General features: G+C 38.7%; 1 protein-coding gene across 4 annotated transcripts in view; it reads left to right on the top strand.

Annotated features, from left to right (window-relative positions):
• Positions 1 to 19,511, top strand: part of SAMD12 (sterile alpha motif domain containing 12) — a 479,717-nt gene that overhangs the window by 23,380 nt on the left and 436,826 nt on the right. For all 4 annotated transcript variants that reach the window (XR_005200699.1, XM_017530688.2, XM_037739309.1 and 1 more), the window contains exon 2: positions 17,762 to 17,940. Coding sequence is in view for 3 of the 4 variants with exons in the window: in XM_017530688.2 (XP_017386177.1) it covers positions 17,762 to 17,940 (179 nt within the window). In the remaining variant the exon portion in view is untranslated. The remainder of the gene's footprint in view (positions 1 to 17,761; positions 17,941 to 19,511) is intronic.

The raw sequence follows: 19,511 nt of genomic DNA, 5'->3' as shown, positions 1-19,511 counted from the left end.
GACCCCCACCTTTATGGGTTTATTAACCTTAAATACCCCTTTAAAGGCACTATCTCCGAATATGGTTACATTAGGGGTTAAGGCTTCAGCATATGAATTTTTAGGGGTGAAGCAGTATAGATGCAATTCAATTCATAACAGATATGGGTTCTGTGATTCTCAGATGAAAGCTAGATTTCCTTTAACCAGAAAAATGCAGAGATACAGAGGCATATCAGACCTTGCATACATTTGTCGGACCTTAAAGAACCTTTTAGCAATAGCTAAAGCAGCCTTGCAGAAGAAAATAAATATGAGAGAGAGAGGGATGGGAGACTATGTATAACACAGAAGAGGCATCCCATTCTCATGTGTTCCTTCATTCAACAATTATGCACAGCATGCTGCCCACGTGCCAGCCATTGTGTGAGGATTATGAAACTGGCAAGGTCCCTCCTCTTAAGACTTACAATTTTTGTTGGGGGAGATAGACAGGAAACAAACACATATGCCATTAAATTACAGAGTACCAACTGCCATGTAGAGAATCAAAACAGAAAGATGCAGTGCTGTTTGCCCGGGAAGCAACTTACATATCCTCATTGAGATGATGATGGTGGAGGCTTGAGTGACAAGGAGTCAGCCATGCAAATGAGGGCACAGGGTTTATGGCTGATGAAATGCCTGGTACTCTCTGGTTTATTTTAGTATCAGTTGGCAGAGCTACCTCCTTTCACACCAGCTGCTTCCCAGATTCAGTTCTGCCTGCAGGGCGAGACTTCAGGATTTGCTGTGATAGGCGTGACTGTTGTGGATTGTGTCCCTAGCTTGGGATGTTTTTCTCTCATCCTCTCTCTGAAATGTCTAGGTCATGTGTTTGAAGGGGCAAGACCCATCAATTCAACCATCTGTTTCTCTAAATCCTCATTGACATTACCAGAGTTTAGTCACTATTTTCTTTAGCCTGAATTAAAGCAACCATGGGGGTGAGGGAGAGTCAGCACTGGTGGTGTGGCAAATGCACAAGGAATATTTGCATTGCAATACGTGCTTCTATAATGGTCTGATGGGGCCCTCAAGAATCCAAAGGGACCTCAAACAGGAGCTGATAGGTCAGAAAGACTTCTAGAAGCTGAGACCGAAGGAGCCCCTATTGGCCTTAGGATAAATAGCAAAATCCTTTTGTGGCTTGTAGGCTTCTACAGATCTGTAGCCTGCCACTGTCTCCAGCCTTGCCTTGTACTACCTTCCCACACCCTCTGTGCCCCATGCATGCTAAGGGCTTGAATGTATCACTGTCTCTCCAGCTTCACAGGCTTTGCCCATGTGATTCCATCCACCTAGCTGACTCTTTGCCCAGTGGATTCCTGCACTCTCAGTAAAGCTTTTCTCAGTAAACCCTATACTAGATGAGGGTTTCCTGTCTCCCAATCACTCCCCCCGCCACACAAGCCTGTCAGTGCTCTGTGTGCACTTTTTCCATCTGGAGAACCTGGAACTGTTCTGTTTGTTTGATGTCTGTCTTGTCTGCTAGTTTCTTAGATTTCATAGGCATGGACCACATCAGATTTACTCACTAACTATTCTTCAGTGTCCAGCAAAGTTCCTGGCAAACAGAAGGTGCGTACTGAAGGAAAAAGAGATCTGGGAAGTAATAGATGGAGCAGGAAGAACCCAACCAAGAATGGTAAAGTGCCAGATGCCAAGGGAGGGAGAGCATGGAGTTTGCCAGTGATCCATAATGGTAGTTGCCAGGCCAAAGTCTGAAGCTTCCTCCAAAGTTAGTATTAAGGGGTAATTGGTAGAATCAACCACAGGTGGAAGAGCCAGATTATAGTGGATTGAGACCTGGGTGGGAGGTGGGCATTAGATATAGCAGGTGGATAGGGTTCTTGAGAATGGAAAGATGGAGTGCTTACAAGTGCACATGTGGCAGACTGCTTGTTTCAGATCCTGCCTCTGCTACTTGTTTGCATGTGAGTTGGCAAATTACTTCAGCCTCCTTGTCTCAGTCTTTTTATCTGTAAAATAGGACCCTCATGCATCTAGTTCCTAGAATTTACATGTTCTTGGCAGGTGTATTGGCTATTGTGTGGAATCTGAGCAGCTAACAAGGACACATTTATTTTCTCATTCATAGTCTTCAGGTGGACACAGCTTGACTCCAGGCTTCTGGCTGGGGTCTGCTCTGTAAACAAAGTGTGTGTCCTATTCTGGAATCCAGGTTTACAGAGCAGTTGTTCAACAACCACCCTGGGTGTGATCTTCCTCTGATTATCACAAGTACATAAGGGGCTGAATCAAACTATCTGAGCACGTTTAACTCCCCTGCTCACATCTTGTCCACTTACATCCATTGGCCAAATTCGTGGTCCAAAGTCATTGTATAGGGACCGTCCAAATTCATATGCCAACATCATTGTATAGGGACAGACATGCAGCCCTAAGGGGTGAGGAGTGAATATTTATGAAACACTGATGTAAAATGCTTAAATAGTACCCATGGAGGTCTGTCTATACTGTAAAAAAAAAAAATGTACTTCTGACAGTCTGACTGTGGGAAAGAAGGAAAAGAAGGGAGGAGTTTTTAAATAATAGTCACTTGGAGAGATTATTATATAGAGCAAGACTGGAGCGTATTAATTGACTCATGGAAGGAGTCATTGGGCTGGGTGAAGATAAAAGAGCAAAGCATAAGAACTCAGCTGAGGTTTGGAAACAGGAACTTAAGAGTGCTGCTGTCTTCCTTATGGCTTTTGGTATCAGCAGTAGCCAAGGAGGCAAATGGTTAGATTGATAGACTTTCTCTGATCTGAGCTTTGTGTACTTGATTTTTTTTTCCTTCTCCCTGATCTTAAGGAGAGACTTAGATTGTAACAGTTGGTGTTTACAATGTTTTAATGGCTGTCATATTGAGAACTGACTGGAAGCATCTTTAGAAATAATTTATACCGCCATAAAATGCATTGCTAATCTTTCCAAGTGGATTCTTTAGTCTTTTGTTTTTTTTATATACCAGCCAATGAGATCTAGACCAATGAGAAAATTGGTAAAATATTTTAGAAGCATTGTCTGATTTGAAAAGCTAAGTAAGAATATAAATCCTTTCCTAAATATGCAATCACACTGTCTGCCATTTGCTTGACGTTTTGTTTCTTTAGTTGTGCCTTAGAGCAATGTGCACGTATGTGATTAAGAGGTCTATGGGATGCACATCCACCAGTGCTGAGCTGTAGGAGGCGTGGGTGGGAACGTGAGGAATATGGATGTGTGTTGGTTTGAACCAGCAGTCATTATTTATCTTCTCTGATGGGCCCATATCTAAAGGGATGTAGGTAATGGTGTTGGTTAACAACAACATTATTTATGGAATGTCTAACTTTTTGGTGGTGACTTGAAGAAGTGGAAATGCACTATCCTGGGTAGTGCAGATAAATACTCTAGGAGATTAAGGAATACAGGTATATGTTGGAATAGGAGAGAAGGGTTTTAATGAGACAAACTGTATCACGAAGGATGCTTGTGTATCAGCACAGGAATATTGCCAGCCTGTGTTTATTCGTCTAAATTACTGAAATAACGTGGGCTAAGTTTTTCCCTGCTTAAAACATTTATTGACTTTCCAACTGTTTAGTGAAAAAAAAAAATCAAATTTATTACTCTAATACCCAAAGCTCTATGCACCCATTGTAATGGGTCCTTTTTTTTTTTTTTTTTTTTTTTTTTTTTTTTTTTTTTTTTTTTTTTTTTTTTTTTTTTTTTTTTTTTTTTTTGGCTTGGAAGTAAACATTTTCTTTGATAATTTTGCAACCTCTTATTATTACTTTCTCTGCAGCTTTTATTTCCACTTTCCCTTAATGCCGTATAATCTGCAAGATAACTATTGGCTAGCTTATTTTTGGTCCATTGCATAGAAGTACTTAAACCTTTAGCTTTCATAGTTTTTAAAATAGAGGACACATAGTTTCAATAGAATTTTTTCTTTTGCTAACATTAAAACTCATGTGCACAGATACATATACACTTAATTATCTAATTTCATAAAATTTGGTCAACACCAAAAAATGCAGACAAGACAGTAGAAGCATAAAGAACAGACCTTTACGGTGAAAACAATTGGCCAATGGAAAGCTTACAGAGTTGTTTTGGTTTGTTTTGTTTTTTTTCCATTTTGCTGAGGACCACTGAGCGCTTCCTCACATGTTTCTCTTTTCTCTGGGAAGGCATTTGGGAGCCACTATTTTAGTAGACTGTGAGCTTTACCAGAGCTGATTTATCTCTGAATCCCTATTTATCTCTTTCTCCCTCAGAGATAATTTGGGATCTCTAAAACCTTATAACAAGAAAATAACTATGATTTGTGACACAGACGCAATCAGTTTGGGGGACAGATTATTCAAAGATCTGACAGTTGTCTAAAATAACTAAAAAGGAAGTTGCTTTTATAAAATTATGTGTAGAATGTGTGTGAAAGTCAGAATAGTAGACAAGTTGTAAAGGTTGTTTATTCTTAAAAAGCTAAATTTCTAGAATAAAATAATAATTGGCATGTTTACTTTTTCTAATTCTGAAAGTGTAGATGTGGTTACTTAGATCATTGAAAACAATTACGCAACTATAGAAAAGAAAATAATTTTCTGAAGTAATTTCTGACTTCAAATTCTACTTTTCTCAGTTCTTTTAAAAACTAACATTTACAAAACAAAACAAATTGAATTTAACATTGAATTTTCCCAGTGTTAAAGGACACTGATCAATTTTCAAACTTGTGCTATTCAATAGGACTTTATGTGATTATTGAAATATTTAATAATCTACACTGTCCATTATGCTGTACACAGCCACATGCGGCTACAGATATGTGGCTAGTGCAACTGAGGAGCTTAATTTTAAATTAAAAAATATAATTAATTTAAAATAGTGACTACTGGCTCCTATATTGGACAATGTAATTTCAAAGGATTGACCAAAGTACATTCAGAAGTATTGGGCTGTTATTAGTAATGCCAACGTTGACGGCAGTTTTCTTGGTAAATTTGAGATTTTTTTTTTTTTGAATTAAGGTGTGTTTAGTAACTTGTATACTTATCAATGGCTCCATTGAACTTTAAACTACTTTTAGCCTTTGGATCACCACAAGTTTTTAAAGCGCTCATTCTCAGTTCATGAATTAAGCTCATGAATAATTTCCTTCATTATTATATCTCTCGCTTTAGAGAATGTGATTTTTTTATTTTATACATATATATTATATGCACATATACACATGTATATATGGACATTGGTGAAGATCAAATGCAATAAGGGATGGAATTTGTTAAACTTGAATGTTCCTTTAGTCCAAATGTTACTATGAATAGAGAGGGCAAGCAAACAAAATTGCCTGCTAAGATTATCTTGCCCCACCCTCTCTGAGAAGAGAGATGCTCGCATTCATTAAGTCAAACCAAAACATCTCATGGCTTTTTCATATTTCTGTAGTTTAATAGATACTTATGTTTCTGCCTAGATTGTTCTTCTTTTAAAATTATTATTTCCAGAATAAAATCTTCAAGAGAATTTTGTTTCTCTTTTTTTTTTTTTGAGATGGAGTCTTGCTCTGTTTCCCAGGCTGCAGTGCAGTGGCACGATCTCGGCTCACTGCAACCTTCATCTTTCGGGTTCAAGCGATTCTCCTACCTCAGCCTTTTGAGTAGTTGGAATTACAGGCATGTGCTACCACAGCAGGCTAATTCTTTGTATTTTTAGTAGAGATGGGGTTTTGCCATGTTGGCCAGGCTGGTGTTGAACTCCTGATCTCAGGTGATCTGCCCACCTCAGCTTCCCAAATTGCTGGGATTACAGGTGTGAGCCACCCTGCCCGACCAAGTTTCTCATTTTCTTCTCTGAAGCCTGTGTCTGACCTTTGTAACTCTCTACTTTCCCTAACACTAAGTCACCTCTTTCTGTTAGTGGAGCTGTGTGTACAGGTATATGCAGATGTATGTACAAATGATCTAGGTATTTGATTTTTGAAGAAATCAATATTATTAAAATGATTTAATAATGGTAAAGGAAGTAATACAGCAGTGGTTACCATTTTTTGAGCACTTTCTATGTGCCAGGTATTGAATAAACACTTTAAATATGCTTCAATTATTCTAAAATCTTAAAAAGATGTTATGATTTTTCTAATTTTACACATAAAGCAACACCAAACCTAAAGGGAATTAACTTGTTCAAGGCCACACAGCCACTCTGTGGGGGCAGCCAGATTTGACTCCAAAGCCCATGATTTACCTACTAAACAACAATTAAATTGCAGAGGCAAAAGAAAATCTCATTCCCCAGAGTAGCATGGTGTGGTAGGAGCTATGTGATGTAAAACAGTCTGAATTCCATTTCCCCCGTGCCATGTTTTTTCTATTTTTCATTTTAATGGTGGCCTTAAACATGTTTAGCATCTCTTAATCATCCCTTTTTTGAACGGGAGCCTCACTCTGTTGCCCAGACTGGAGCTCAATGGCACAGTTCCGGCTCACTGCAACCTCCGCCTCCTGGGTTCAAGCAGTTCTCTGCCTCAGCCTCCCAAGCAGCTGGGATTACAGGCACCCATCACCACGCCCAGCTAATTTTTGTATTTTTAGTAGAGATGGGGTTTTACCATCTTGGCCAGGCTAGCCTTGAACTCCTGACCTTGTGATCCGCCCACCTTGACCTCCTAAAGTGCTAGGATTACAGGCATGAGCCACCGTGCTGGGCCATCTTCCCCCTTTTTTTAAATAGTTATCACCACCTTCATGATAGAGGATGAAAAGTCCTTTGAATATGTTAATTCTGTATTTTTTTCTTCTTCCCTCCCGAAATACCAGATTGTCATATGTAAAGACTTCCTAAATGATTCGGGTCATCTTTTTTTTCATTAGCTTGGTTTCACAGAGAGTGCAATCAGCTTGTCAGTAGAAACTGTGTTACAAGATGCAGATATTTGCTTTTATCTCTTAGTTTTAACCTCATTTCCCAGTTTGCTCCCAGATTTTTTTGATATATTTGAAAAGCTGTTCTTTTTTCCTTCTTGTTTTCTTACTAAATTATATTTTAGTTTGTCTTTTTCAGGTAGGATTGCACTTTTTAAGTCTATACTATATTCTTTAAAAGTGCATGGTGACTATTTAACTTATTAAAATTGTTACCACGTAATATTTGTCTACTGTGTTGGAGGAGGGCAATGAGTAAAAGTGGAGGATTTATGTTCATTGAACACATGGTAGGTGTCAAGAATTTCATATGTGTTATTTCTATTTATCAACACAATAACATGAGTGTAAAAAAATAAGGTAATATTAGTATTGCTGTTTCACAGAAAAGATGATATAACTTGCCCATGCTTGAATATGTATTGTAAGAAAATGGTAGAACTTATATTTCAATTAATGTGTGTTGGCTGAGGTTAGAGTTAGGAATGAAAACATGTAAGTCAAAAGTCATTTATAAACGCTTTTGAAAAATGAAATATATCTACTGTCTATATTCTGTTTTGTTATGTTTTTGAGATTATTTTATATACAATAAAAGTACATATTTTAGGCCAGGCATGGTGACTCTCGCCTCTAATCCAAGTACTTTGGGAGGCCAAGATGGGCAGATGACAAGGTCAGGAGTTCGAGACCAGCCCGACCAACATGGTGAAACCCCATATCTACTAAAAATACAAAAATTAGCTGGGCATGGCGATGCACACCTGTAATCCCAGCTACTCAAGAGGCTGAGGCAGGAGAATTGCTTGAACCCAGGAGGTGGAGGTTGCAGTGAGCTGAGATCGTGCCATTGCACTCCAGCCTGGGCGACAGCAAGACTCTGTCTCAAAAAACAAAAAACAAACAATAAAAGCACATATTTTAAGTGTTTAGTTTGATGAATTTTGATACTTGTATAGTATCTTGTAACCAAAATCAAGGTGGAGAACATTTCTGTTCTCCAAGTGCCCTCTAACCTTTCCAATTAAATTATCCTTTGTTTCCTTCATTCTGTTGTTGAGCCCATCCACTGAGCTTTTAATTTTGTTTATATTTTTCAGTTCTAACATTTCCATTTGGTTATTCTTCATGTCTTCTATTTCTTTGCAGAGACTTTATTTTTTGGCTAAAGATTATTTTTTCCATTTGTGTCAAGTATAATTGCTTAGTGAAGCATAGCTGCTTTAAAATTTTTCTCAGTTAGTTCTGACATCTCTGTCATCTGGGTGTTGGTGTGTATTGATTGTCTTTTGTCTTTCAGTTTGAGAACTTCCTGGTTATGAGTGATTTTCTTTTTTTTTTTTTTTTTTTTTTTTTTTTTTTTTTTTTTTTTTTTTTTGAGATGATGTCTTGCTCTGTCACCCAGGCTGGAGTGCAGTGGCACCATCTCAGCTCACTGCAATCAATCTCCACCTTCCAGTTTCAAGCGATTCTCCTGTATCAGCCTCCTGAGTAGCTGGGATTACGGGCACATGCCACCATGCCCAGTTAATTTTTGTGTTTTTAGTAGAGACAGGGTTTCACCATGTTAGCCAGGATGGTCTCAATCTGTTGACCTCATGATCCGTCCACCTCAGCCTCCCAAAGTGCTGGGATTAGAGGTGTGAGCCACCGCACCTGGCCAGTAATGAGTGATTTTCTATTGAAACCTGGATATTTACATTTTGCATTATGAGACACTAGATTTTATTTAAACCTTTTGCTTCAGCTGGCTTTTTAAAATGCCAGTCTGACCAGGGAAAAGAGAAGATACCACTTAGTTACTGCCAGCTAGAGTTATAAATCCAGGTTCCCTGCTCAACCTCAGTTGATACCTGAAAGGTAGGATTTCTTCCTCATGGCTGGGTAATAGTTAAAGTCCTAAATGCCTACCAGACTTCCTCTGACACAATCCCAGGAAGGATAGTTCACCTCTTGTAAACTGGTAGAGGTGAAAGTCCAGCCTTGCCATATCATCTCAACTGACATTGTGGGGATGAGGAGGTACCCTTTTTATCAGTTGATAGAGATGAAAACCTGGACTCCCTACTTGGCCTTCTATGGCATTCTCCTGGGGATAATGGGGCACCTAAGTGCAGCCTGGTGAGGGTGTGAGTCTAGGCTTTACACTCAGCCTTTACTTATGTGATGGTTGAATCACAATTCTTTTCTGTAATGTTTGAGTAAAGCAATTATTGTCTACATGTTTCCTATCTTGATAGGCTGTCTTTCTTGGTTGTTTGGCTGTGGAGAGCAAACTCTTGTTGTAAATTATTTTTTGTCTGTGCCTATAGGTGTTTCCAGGTTGCAGGCTTCTTCAGTTCTAAGTCTGGGATATATGAGGCAAGAGGAAGCTGAGAGAACTTGTACGATCATGTTATTCAAAGTCCTTCAAAGTCTTTAGATGGTCAGCCTTCTCTTAACTATTCAGTCTTCTTATGTTTGTCTTGTATATAATGTCCATCATTTTTAACTTTACTAAGTGGGATGAATTGAGAAAAGTACGTCTATTTCTTCTTCCCCAAAGGATGCAAGAGGTACTACTTTATTTAGAAAAATAAGGAGTAGATTATGTGTAGAAAAAGAAAGTGATGTTTCATAAAAACTTGGTTCAATTCATCTACATAGATAAAGATGTTTGGTCACAGATTCGCAATATGAAATCTGTTTCTATAGTATCATAGTTTAAAATGTTTTTCAAGTCACCAGTGTAGAGCCCTTATCAATCTCTCAAACTGATAAAGCATCATAGAACCTCTGCATGTATCTCCCCTTGTATTCTCCTTGTGAATGAGAAGAGTTAATGTTCATGCCTTGGACATCTTCCAAAGTCTCTCCCACTTTACTGATGCTACAGTACCAAAGGTAAGCATTATTTTAATTTCCCTTGTTTTAGATTGTCTGGATATCAAATGTAGGACAAGTGAATATTTGATGTGGTGATTAAACTTAAGTAGTCTTTGGAAAACGAGATTCCCTTATAGTAAACTGTTTTTACAAAGATGAAATTGTTTCTGTAGACAAGTAAACCAGAGTGAGGGAGCATCCTGGGGCTCAGAGAAGACCATGTCCTTGCACTGCTGCATAGGGTCTGAACGTCTGGCTGTGCTGAACAGTCATGTAGGTCTAGCTTGGACAGCCACATCATAGTTGTCAGGCTACTCTGGACAGACTTGTGAGGATAATAGAGTGGGTTTGTGGGTTCAGCCTTTCATTTTCCATTTAGTTTCTTCCCCTGTCTTTCTTATTGATGTAGTGACTTCATTCTTCCCAGTCTCTTCTTGCATGGATAGGGGAGCCATCTATTATTGGCCACTTAGACTTGCTGAGGGTGGACATGTTCAACTTTTAATGCTACTGAATTACCCTTCTGGACATTTATAGTTTACTCCTGTTTTATATTCATATAATTCCCATGTGTCATAAAATGTTTTTTCAGACACTTTAAAATGTAAAAGCTATTTTGGGGTCACAAACCACATGAAAACAAGTGGCAGGATGGATTTGGTCAATGGGCATAGTTTGCTGACCGCTTTCCTGGAAGAGATCTGCTGGGCAGATTCCTTTGCTCAAGGAGATATTGTGCTCCGTATTAGAGAAAACAAGCCTGTATTCATGAGACATACTTTCTGATATAGTTGTTGTATTTTTACGTTGACACATAAATGACCAGATACACATGAACACATTCCCATTCATTGATGCAAAAGTTTTCTGAATTATCTGGGCACTTTTCTGGGTAAGCAAGAAATTTTCATCCTCAGGTTTTCACACTGTCATCTGGATTGATTGATAATGACATGTATTCCGAATGTGGATCTTCCTTGCTAAGCTGTTATTAATACAATACTTACTCAGCTTTCTAAATTATAATAGGAGTTGTGAAACCCAGACCAGGACATTTTGCTAGGATTTCAGTTTTCTCTTTTTTACAGAAGAGCTAAACAATCCTGTGTTATTGGTTCAAATGAAAACGCCATTTTGCAGAGGATCATCTGAAAGTTATAGAAGACTTAACCATGGCCTAATAAGCAGGGAATTACTTTTCTCACAGACTATCAAGTCCAGAGCGGGACAATGAAGAACATATTTCGAGTAGCCCAATGATGTCAGAGCCAATGTGGCTATTATTCTCTTGGCTTTTTTTTCATATTTGTAGCCCTGTGGTCACAGCATATTCTGTAGCAGTTCTAGACCTCACATATGCATTTAAGGCAGAGTGAAGAGGGAAGGGAGTTATTAAGATCTTTCCTCTTTTGTCAGTTCCAGAACTGTTTGTTTCCCATCAAACTTCTGCTTATATGCCCTCGAGGGGAATCTGTCATCAGCCTCACTTGTGTCTGCAAGGGAGGCTGTGAAATTTTGTATTTGGCCTTGTGGCCATCTTTCAATAGGTGGCAAAAATAAGAGTGTTGATAATGTGTAGCCCATCAGAAGTGTCTGCTATAAAGAGTTAGACATTTTTGGTGTTCATATTACTTCTGCATGGTAGTCTCTGCTGAATTCCAATCCAGAATACAATAAGTGAAGCACCTATAATAATTAATATAGTGAATTAAACATATATTGGAGAGTGTTATGTGTATATTATATGAGGGAAGTGTTAAAGCAGGACCATATCCTTCAGGAGCTTTAGCTAGAAGCAAGACATACACATGAAATTTTAACCTATCTCAATTCTAATGGTGGGGATTGGAGGATATTTGTTTTTAAGGTCATTGATTCATTTAGCAACATTTGTTGAGGGTTGAGTTTGTATAACTATTTAGGCTTTGCAGGTGCAAACATGAGGAAGATGGTCTCTGCTTTGCAGATGGGAGGTAAATCAGTAGTTTCAAGAGAGCTTTACGGTTTTGTGATTTAATATTTTTGGTGAATTATACAATTAGATTGGAAGCAACTTTTATTTGCTTTTTTTGAAAAATATATGTTATGCATCAGGACTGAATGGCAGTGAGTAGGATTGAATCAGTATCTTTCCATCATATCTTTACTCAGTCTATAAACAACGGTTGAGCACCTACTGTAAGGCAGTTATGTGGCTAGATACTATATTTGTAAAGCTCAATAAGAAGTAGTCACTTCCTTCCAGGGGCTCCTAGGCGTAGACTTAGCAGCTGTGTCAGTAAATATTTGCAATGCATGGTAAATACACACATACAAGTCATATAAAAAAAGAGGTGGACTGGGCATGGTAGCTGACTCTTGTGATCCCAGGACTTCGGGAGGTCGAGGTGGGCAGATGGCTTGAGCCCAGGAGTTCAAGACCAGCCTGGGCAACATGGCAGAATCCTGCCTCTACAAATAATACAAAAATTAGCTGGATGTGGTGGTGCACACCAGTAGTCCCATCTACTTCATGGTTGAGGTGGGAGGAACACTTGAGCCTGGGAGGTTGAGACTGCAGACACCACTGCACTCCAGCCTGGGCAACAGAGCAAGACACTGTCTCAAAAAAAAAGAAAGAGGGGAATTATCAATATTGCTTAAGTGCAAGATTAGTTAAAGCTCTCCAGTAGAGAAAATAGAAAATTAATATTTCCTGAAGCAGGCATCTATGCAAGTAAGGGAAAGGAAGAGTGTATGATGTAAAAAGATCACTTCAGTCAAGGCAGAGAAGCACAACACATTTCAGAGCATGGCTAGCAGTTTCTACCTGGGGGTTCCTTGGTTGGAGAACCAGTTCTTTCTGAGGGGCAATTGGGAGTGTTTGCACAGTGTCTCTATTCAAGGCAAAACTCAGAATAGTGGAACATTAAACTTCTATAAGCCTTCATCCCTTGTTTCATGACAGAGAGAGTGTGGTGTGGGTGGCTTTCTGGAGAGTAAGATGCACTTGTTCTTGGGAATGACCGCAGATGCCAATGCATCCCTCAACTCCTCTTGCATCACTGTGAGGAGAGAAAACGAGGACTGGCACTTCATTCCAGATAGCCTGTGACTGTCACCTAAATCACATGAGAATGACATCCCTCAGCCACTAAGCCCCAGAGAGCCCAGGCTCATTTCCAGCAATCAGCAATTCCAGCCCTGCTTCTGCTGATTAGGATAAGACCTGTTTTGGAGAACATTTCCTTTCTAGGAAAATTCTGAAGTAATCTCATACTTTTGAGCTATAATTTTTTAACCTTTTATTTAAAAAAAAACAAAATAACATTCTAGTTAAAAATCATGACATTACTCATAAATAAACTCTCAAACCTTTGAATAAAAATATCTTTGGAACTTCTCTTTCCATTTATTGAGGCATTAGGGAGTTGAAATGAGAGGGAGTAGGGTTTTTAAAATTTTATTTTTTATTGTGATAAAATATACATTAAATTCATCATTTTAATCATCTTTGGTTGTATGGTTCAGTGGCATTAGATACATTCACATTATCATATAACCATCACCACCATCCATCTCCAGAGAGTTTTCATCATCCCAGAGTGAAACACTATACCCATAACTAACCAATAACTTCTCATTTTCTCTCCCACAGCCCCTGTGTAGCATTGCTCCATTTTATTTCTCTATAGATTTGACTAACTCATATAAGTGAATCATCCAATAGTTGTCCTTTTTTGTCTGGCATATTTCACTTAGCATAATGTCTTCAAGGTTCATGCATGTTGTAGCATGGATAAGAATGGCATTCCTTTTAAAGGCTGCAAAATATTTCATTATATGTACCACATTGTGTTTATCCATTCATGTATCCATAGGCATTTAGCTTATGCCTGTTTGACTGTTATGAATAATGCTGCTGTGTATGTGAGCATACAAATACCTGAGTTCCTTCTTTCAGTTTTTTTGTGTGTATATACCTAGAAGTTGAATTGTTGAATCTAACGACAATTCTATGTTTAATTTCTTGAGAAATCACCATACAGTTTTCTGCAGGGGGTGTATCACTTTACATTCCCACCAGCAATGCACTTGGTTTTCAATTTTCTGGGGAAGTAGGTTTTTACACATGAAAAAAAGATGGTGTCTTCAAAACGGCGTCCCAAAACAATGCTAAAATATGTGCATTTGCAGGGAAACATTTCTCTCTTAAATTTTTTTTAAGAACACTGTTTGTGAAATTCATTTTGGTTTATAACTCTTCATTTTGAAGAATTCAGTATTAGTGACATTCAAATTAAGCAAAAGTGACAGCAGCAGCACTTACCACAAAGACCACAAGCTGCCTACAGTGTCAATTAAATAACTAGACATCCGTCAGGCACAGGAGTGGTGATAAAGATTAGGGAAACAAGAAGAGGGTCTCAAAGCCTACCGGTGTGCTGCCAAGCCCATTAAATTAAGTAAAAAGTAAAAATAAAGTGTAGTGATGAGCACAGAAAAGAGAAAGCAAATGGGGACACCTTTGACACAAGCAAAGAGATGGAGGTCATGCATTGTAAGAGGCCGTTGGAAAGTTGCTTGATTTGTAAATATTAGGGACATTGAATTTCAGGGAAAACAAAACAAAGCCTGTCAAAAATGGTTTTAAATAAATAAGCCTAAGCGCAAAAACCTAAATCAACTACTGGGTTTGCAGTGGAGGAAGGAACATCTATGGAGAATTAAAATATTTGTGTGAAGAATGAGACTACGTGTGTGGAAAGTCAAAAAACTGTATTCTGCTTCCTGTTTATAGATACCTTACATTTTGACTGCAAAGTATTTACTAGCAGAGAAAGACTTCCTTCTAATTTAAGGCATGATTGTGTAAAGGAAGGGGATTGCTGGTTTATTCTGCAGCAGAGTAAGTATTTCCTTAATGTCTCTTATGTGCCAGATCCTGGACTCAGGAATGGAGGTCATGGAGATGAAAAAGGGATGATATCTGCCCTCCAGGAGCTTACGGTTATGTTGGGCCAGGCAGACAGATCAGTTACATGGACATTCTCAGTACTGTGAGGAAAATGAAGCACCAGGGGACTGTGTGCATGAGGGGGCATAGGAAATGGGTTCTTGCTCTGGTAGCCAGAGACCCCTAGAAGGTTTTCTGAAGAAGAGGTCTGAGCTGACATGAGGTGAATAGGAGTTAGCTTCCCAAAGAGGAGGAGATAGGATTGGGTTGTAGTAGGGTCAGCGTTGCTAGGTGGTGGGACCAGCATGAGCAGAAGTAAAGGAAGTATGAGAGTCAAATTTGGTGGGGAGGTGATAGGGGAAGAGAATAGGAGGTCACCAGCAGTTTAGTGGTATTCCTAAGTCATGAATTTCAAGGTAGGAAGCAGCAGAGGGTAAAGCTAGACAGAAAAATCAAAGCTACACATTTCTCTTTTCTTCATTAATGTCTGAATCCATCCCATGCCTATCACCCATCTCCCTACACAAGCACACCTTTTAAAGATAATCACAACTTTGGTGTATTTAATTGAACATTCATTGTAAGTAGGCTAGTCTTTGGAGATGGAGAAGCTGATTGATATTAACAGTAATTAGCTTCATGCTCTCAGAGGCTTTGTCTGCTGAGCACTCTTTCCAGCACTGCCTAACGTGGGCATTGTGGTTGGTTCCTCAGCATCTATTCTGCTACAGCCCTGCTGAGTAGCAGCAGTGTGGTTTGGGGAGCTGACCCTCTGAGTTGGTCAGTTGATTTAAGGATAATCTTATTTCCACTGCCAGGGTGTTAGTTCAGTAATAGGCATGTTATTCACTTGTGGCCAATAAGAAAAGAGAATAAAATTTGAAGGAGGTTTGGGAGAAAAAGAGCCATAGTCAACCAAGCCCTTTCTGCTGCAAGATGAAAATGAAAAGCTTGTAGTTTAGATGCTGCAAAGGGACCCAGGTTGAGGATAAAGGTGATGCTGTGGATAATGGAATGGAGAGAGGAAAAAAAAATCACAATACTTGATGACACTTGATGAAAATCAGCTAATTCTGAACTTGTGCCATCACTGGACTTCTTGTTCTGACAGTTGATAATTTTCCTTACTGTTTAATCCAGTTTGGATTTTTCCATCTGTAATATGAAATCATGTGCATCCGAAATGATCCATAATTTCTGTGACTTTTCTGTATACACTAGTATAATACAGCCTTTTGTGATCCTAACCCCTTTGAGCCTCATTTTCCTTATCTGTGAAGTGAATATAATTATGTCTCAGAGTTTCTCATGAAGATTATTTGAGATTCAGAACAAAGCCTGAAAAGGGAGACATGAACTAATAAATGTTAAGTGCCCAGAATGTACCACTAAATACGAAGCTTAGTGACTAGAAGAAATTTATAAATAATGTCCACAGAAAGAGGTACAAATAAGATCACATGCATTTGGACCTTTGTACAGTTTGCTTTTTTTAAAAAAAAATGTCATTCATTCAATATTTGAGCAGTATGTTGGGTATAGAGCTATTGGATTTGCTGATAGATGGAAGGGAAGTGATGAATCATAGAGTGATGTTAAGGATGTCTCATCAGCTTCTGTGTAATTTGGGAAGACTGGAACAGGCAAATTGTTTCTGCTGTAGTTTTACTTGTCTGACATTCATGAGAAAGTTCTGTCTAGGCTGAAGTTAATATTTGGGAGTCACCAGAATGTTGATTGGGAACATGGGAATAGATGGTCCTGTTAAGGAGGGAGCAGGGAATGGGAGGAAAACATGTCATTTCTCTTGGGAAGCCTGTCTCATCCTCAGGTGTAAAGTACTCGTCAAAATCCTGGCAAAGAAAGGGCAAAGAGGAAACTGGCCTGAACGGAGTGCCGAATAGAGAGTTAGACTATTGGAATCACAGAAGCTGGCTGGAGGGGAAGAATGCTGAAAAAGGAGAAAGCCTTAAAATGTTGGGTAAAAGGAGATTATTGATGAAGTGGAGACCTGGGGAAGATATGGGTATTAAGTATCTGGCCTTAACTTCTCTGCAAATAAAGGAAAGGGGATGAGGATAGGAATTTACCTTAATTTTAAGAGTTGGGGTCACAGGGAAATGAAATAATTTACTACCCGAGAAGTCAAAACACACATACCTGCCACGCGCACACAGACATACATGGTAGTTCATGTAGTGGAATGCATGGATCTTACAACATTCACTGCTATTTATTTGATAGTAGAGGGTACATGGGGCAGGGGAGCTCAGTAAGCATTTGTTAGATAAATAAATATCCCCAGATTTGTATCCCTCAGTTTTAGATTTTATTTGTGGAATATCTATGTTAGAGGACATGGGGAGAATAAGATGCAAAAAACCAGAAGCCGCTGGGCTCGATGCCCTTGAGCCCTCTACTCTGGCTTTTTCTTCTTTGCCACACAGAAGTGACAATTCTGTATTAAAATCACCAGTCCTTTTGTTTGCCTCCTTTATTACATTGTGAGTAACATCTGTCATATGTGCATCTGTGTTTCTAGGATCTAACCCAGGGATGGCACATAGTAAGTGCTGAAGAAATATTGCTTGAATGAATGCAAGAGGATGGACTTGAGGGAATGCTTAAATAACAGAGAAGGTCACAAGGAGAGGGGGAACACTTGTCAGATGGAGGAGAGATATAAACTAAACCACAGGGTTGACATAATTGCTTGTGTGGGATGCAGTAACAACGTTGCCCGATTCTCATCTGTAATGTGGGGATTCGTAACTTGCTGCAAGTCAAACAACTTGCAATTGAGGGCTTCTGGATTTGCACCTAAATCTTGCTGATTTCCAAGCTCAGGGTTTCCCACTATAACATGCTTCCTTGTCACCATATTATTTCTTGTAGTAATCACCCCACCTTTCGACTCACAGATGCCTTGTTTTTTTTCCTCCTTGGTCCCGATGAAATATTTTCTGTCATGGACACCTTCTTTGTATGGTTGTTTTTCTGAGTTCTATTTGTTGCTCTTTCCTAGCTCTCCACTGTGGTTTGAATCCACGGGGTATTGATCACCCTGCCCATGCTGAAGGTATTAAACTCCAGATTGAAGGTGAAGGTGTGGAATCTCAATCCATTAAAAACAAAAATTTCCAGAAGGTACCTGACCAGAAAGGAACCCCCAAGCGACTGCAGGCAGACGCTGAGACGGCTAAGGTGCGTAACATTCCAGTTAATTACGGAGATTTGAAAGCTGCAGCCTTGATATGCTGTGGTCCAGCCATAGAGAAGAGCTGATAGTGCTTTCACTAATAACCGTTGTATCTGTGGTCAAATGAACACTGTATCTTGCTGATAAATAATTATAAAGGAAAATATTAACTGTATTCCCTTTGGAATGAAATGGAAACACATTTGTGGCCCATCTCATAGCATGAGTCTCTGAGGTTATAGAGAAGAATGCCCTGGACTTAAAGCTAAAAGATTAATCCACCAGGCTCAGACTTACCACTCTATGGTGTTGGGCAAGTCCTGTAACTTTCTGAGTTGCAAATTCTTCATCTACACAAGGGAATCAGTCATAAAATAACTTCTCTTATCAGATTGAGCAGATCAAACAATTGCATGCTTATGAAAGTATTTTATAAAAGTCCCAGTACTGTGTGAGTGTAAGAGGCTTGTGCTTACAGGTATTGTTAATTAGTAATAGCTGATACTTTATGAAATATGCATGTATATCCCAGGTACTGTTTGAAGGACTCTTGATCTGTAGACTTACTGTGTCCCTGTAACAATCTTGTGAGGTAGACAATATTGAATAGTACCCTAACCAATGACAGAGAAAATTATTTTATTCTGCTGTAGGATACTTAGTTCTTTTCAATCTTTAGACTAAACACAGGTATCATAGAACTGACAAAATAGGTGTTGGTGAAGATGGAGAGAAACTTGGGTTCTGTGGGGTAGGTAATTTTTTAGTAAGGACAGCCTCTTCTAAAGGCTGCCTACAATGGAACTGGCCCTACCTGGGTATTTGTCTGAAATCAATGCAGATGTTCATGTTGGGGGCACAGTGTTGTTAGAGATACTCATATCAGTTTTCCTCTTAGACACTGAGGAAATTAATCTTCATAAAGTTTTGTTTCTCCCTTTGTGTATTCCCTGCAAGACAATGTGCTTTCAAATGTTGGTTGAGTGAATGAATGTATGCATGCTTTGGAAAGCAAATATTGTAACCACCCAAGAAAAATCTTAAGGAAAAAGGTCACTTGTTGTTGTACAATAACCACCTCCCTTCTCCTCCAAATAATGTCTTCCAAAATCATATGTGAATTTTTTTTTTGCTTTATCTACAGTTTTGAATAATTACTGTTATTCCTTTTCTTCTTTACGGATAATTAAAAATTTGACATTAAGTATGTGTGTGTGGTAGGGAATGGGGAATGATTACCAAGAAATATATGGCAGGCATTTTACACTGGACATTTTAGCTAAGAGAAATGGCAACTCATAGGATATTGACCGATGATCAGTGAAGTTTGGCTTGTGAGCAGCATTGGAAATAAGTAAACCCTGTTAAAACAGCTAAAGCTGATCAATCCATGTTGCTACATGGATATCTTGAAGGAGCCAGGAAAAGAAGCCTTAAGGGTCCTCTTTAGGAAGATAAATAGACTTTCTCTGAGTGAAATATTTTCTAAAGGATGCTTAAAATATTAAAAATTAGAGTAGACAGAAAAGAAAAGTTAACTATTGATATTTGATTTTTAATTCAACTTTAAACATTT

Source organism: Cebus imitator, unplaced genomic scaffold (assembly GCF_001604975.1).
Source record: "Cebus imitator isolate Cc_AM_T3 unplaced genomic scaffold, Cebus_imitator-1.0 Scaffold68, whole genome shotgun sequence".
Lineage (NCBI taxonomy): Eukaryota > Metazoa > Chordata > Mammalia > Primates > Cebidae > Cebus > Cebus imitator.
Note: the sequence above shows the minus strand (reverse complement) of the source record. Positions and strands in the feature narration are given on the sequence as shown.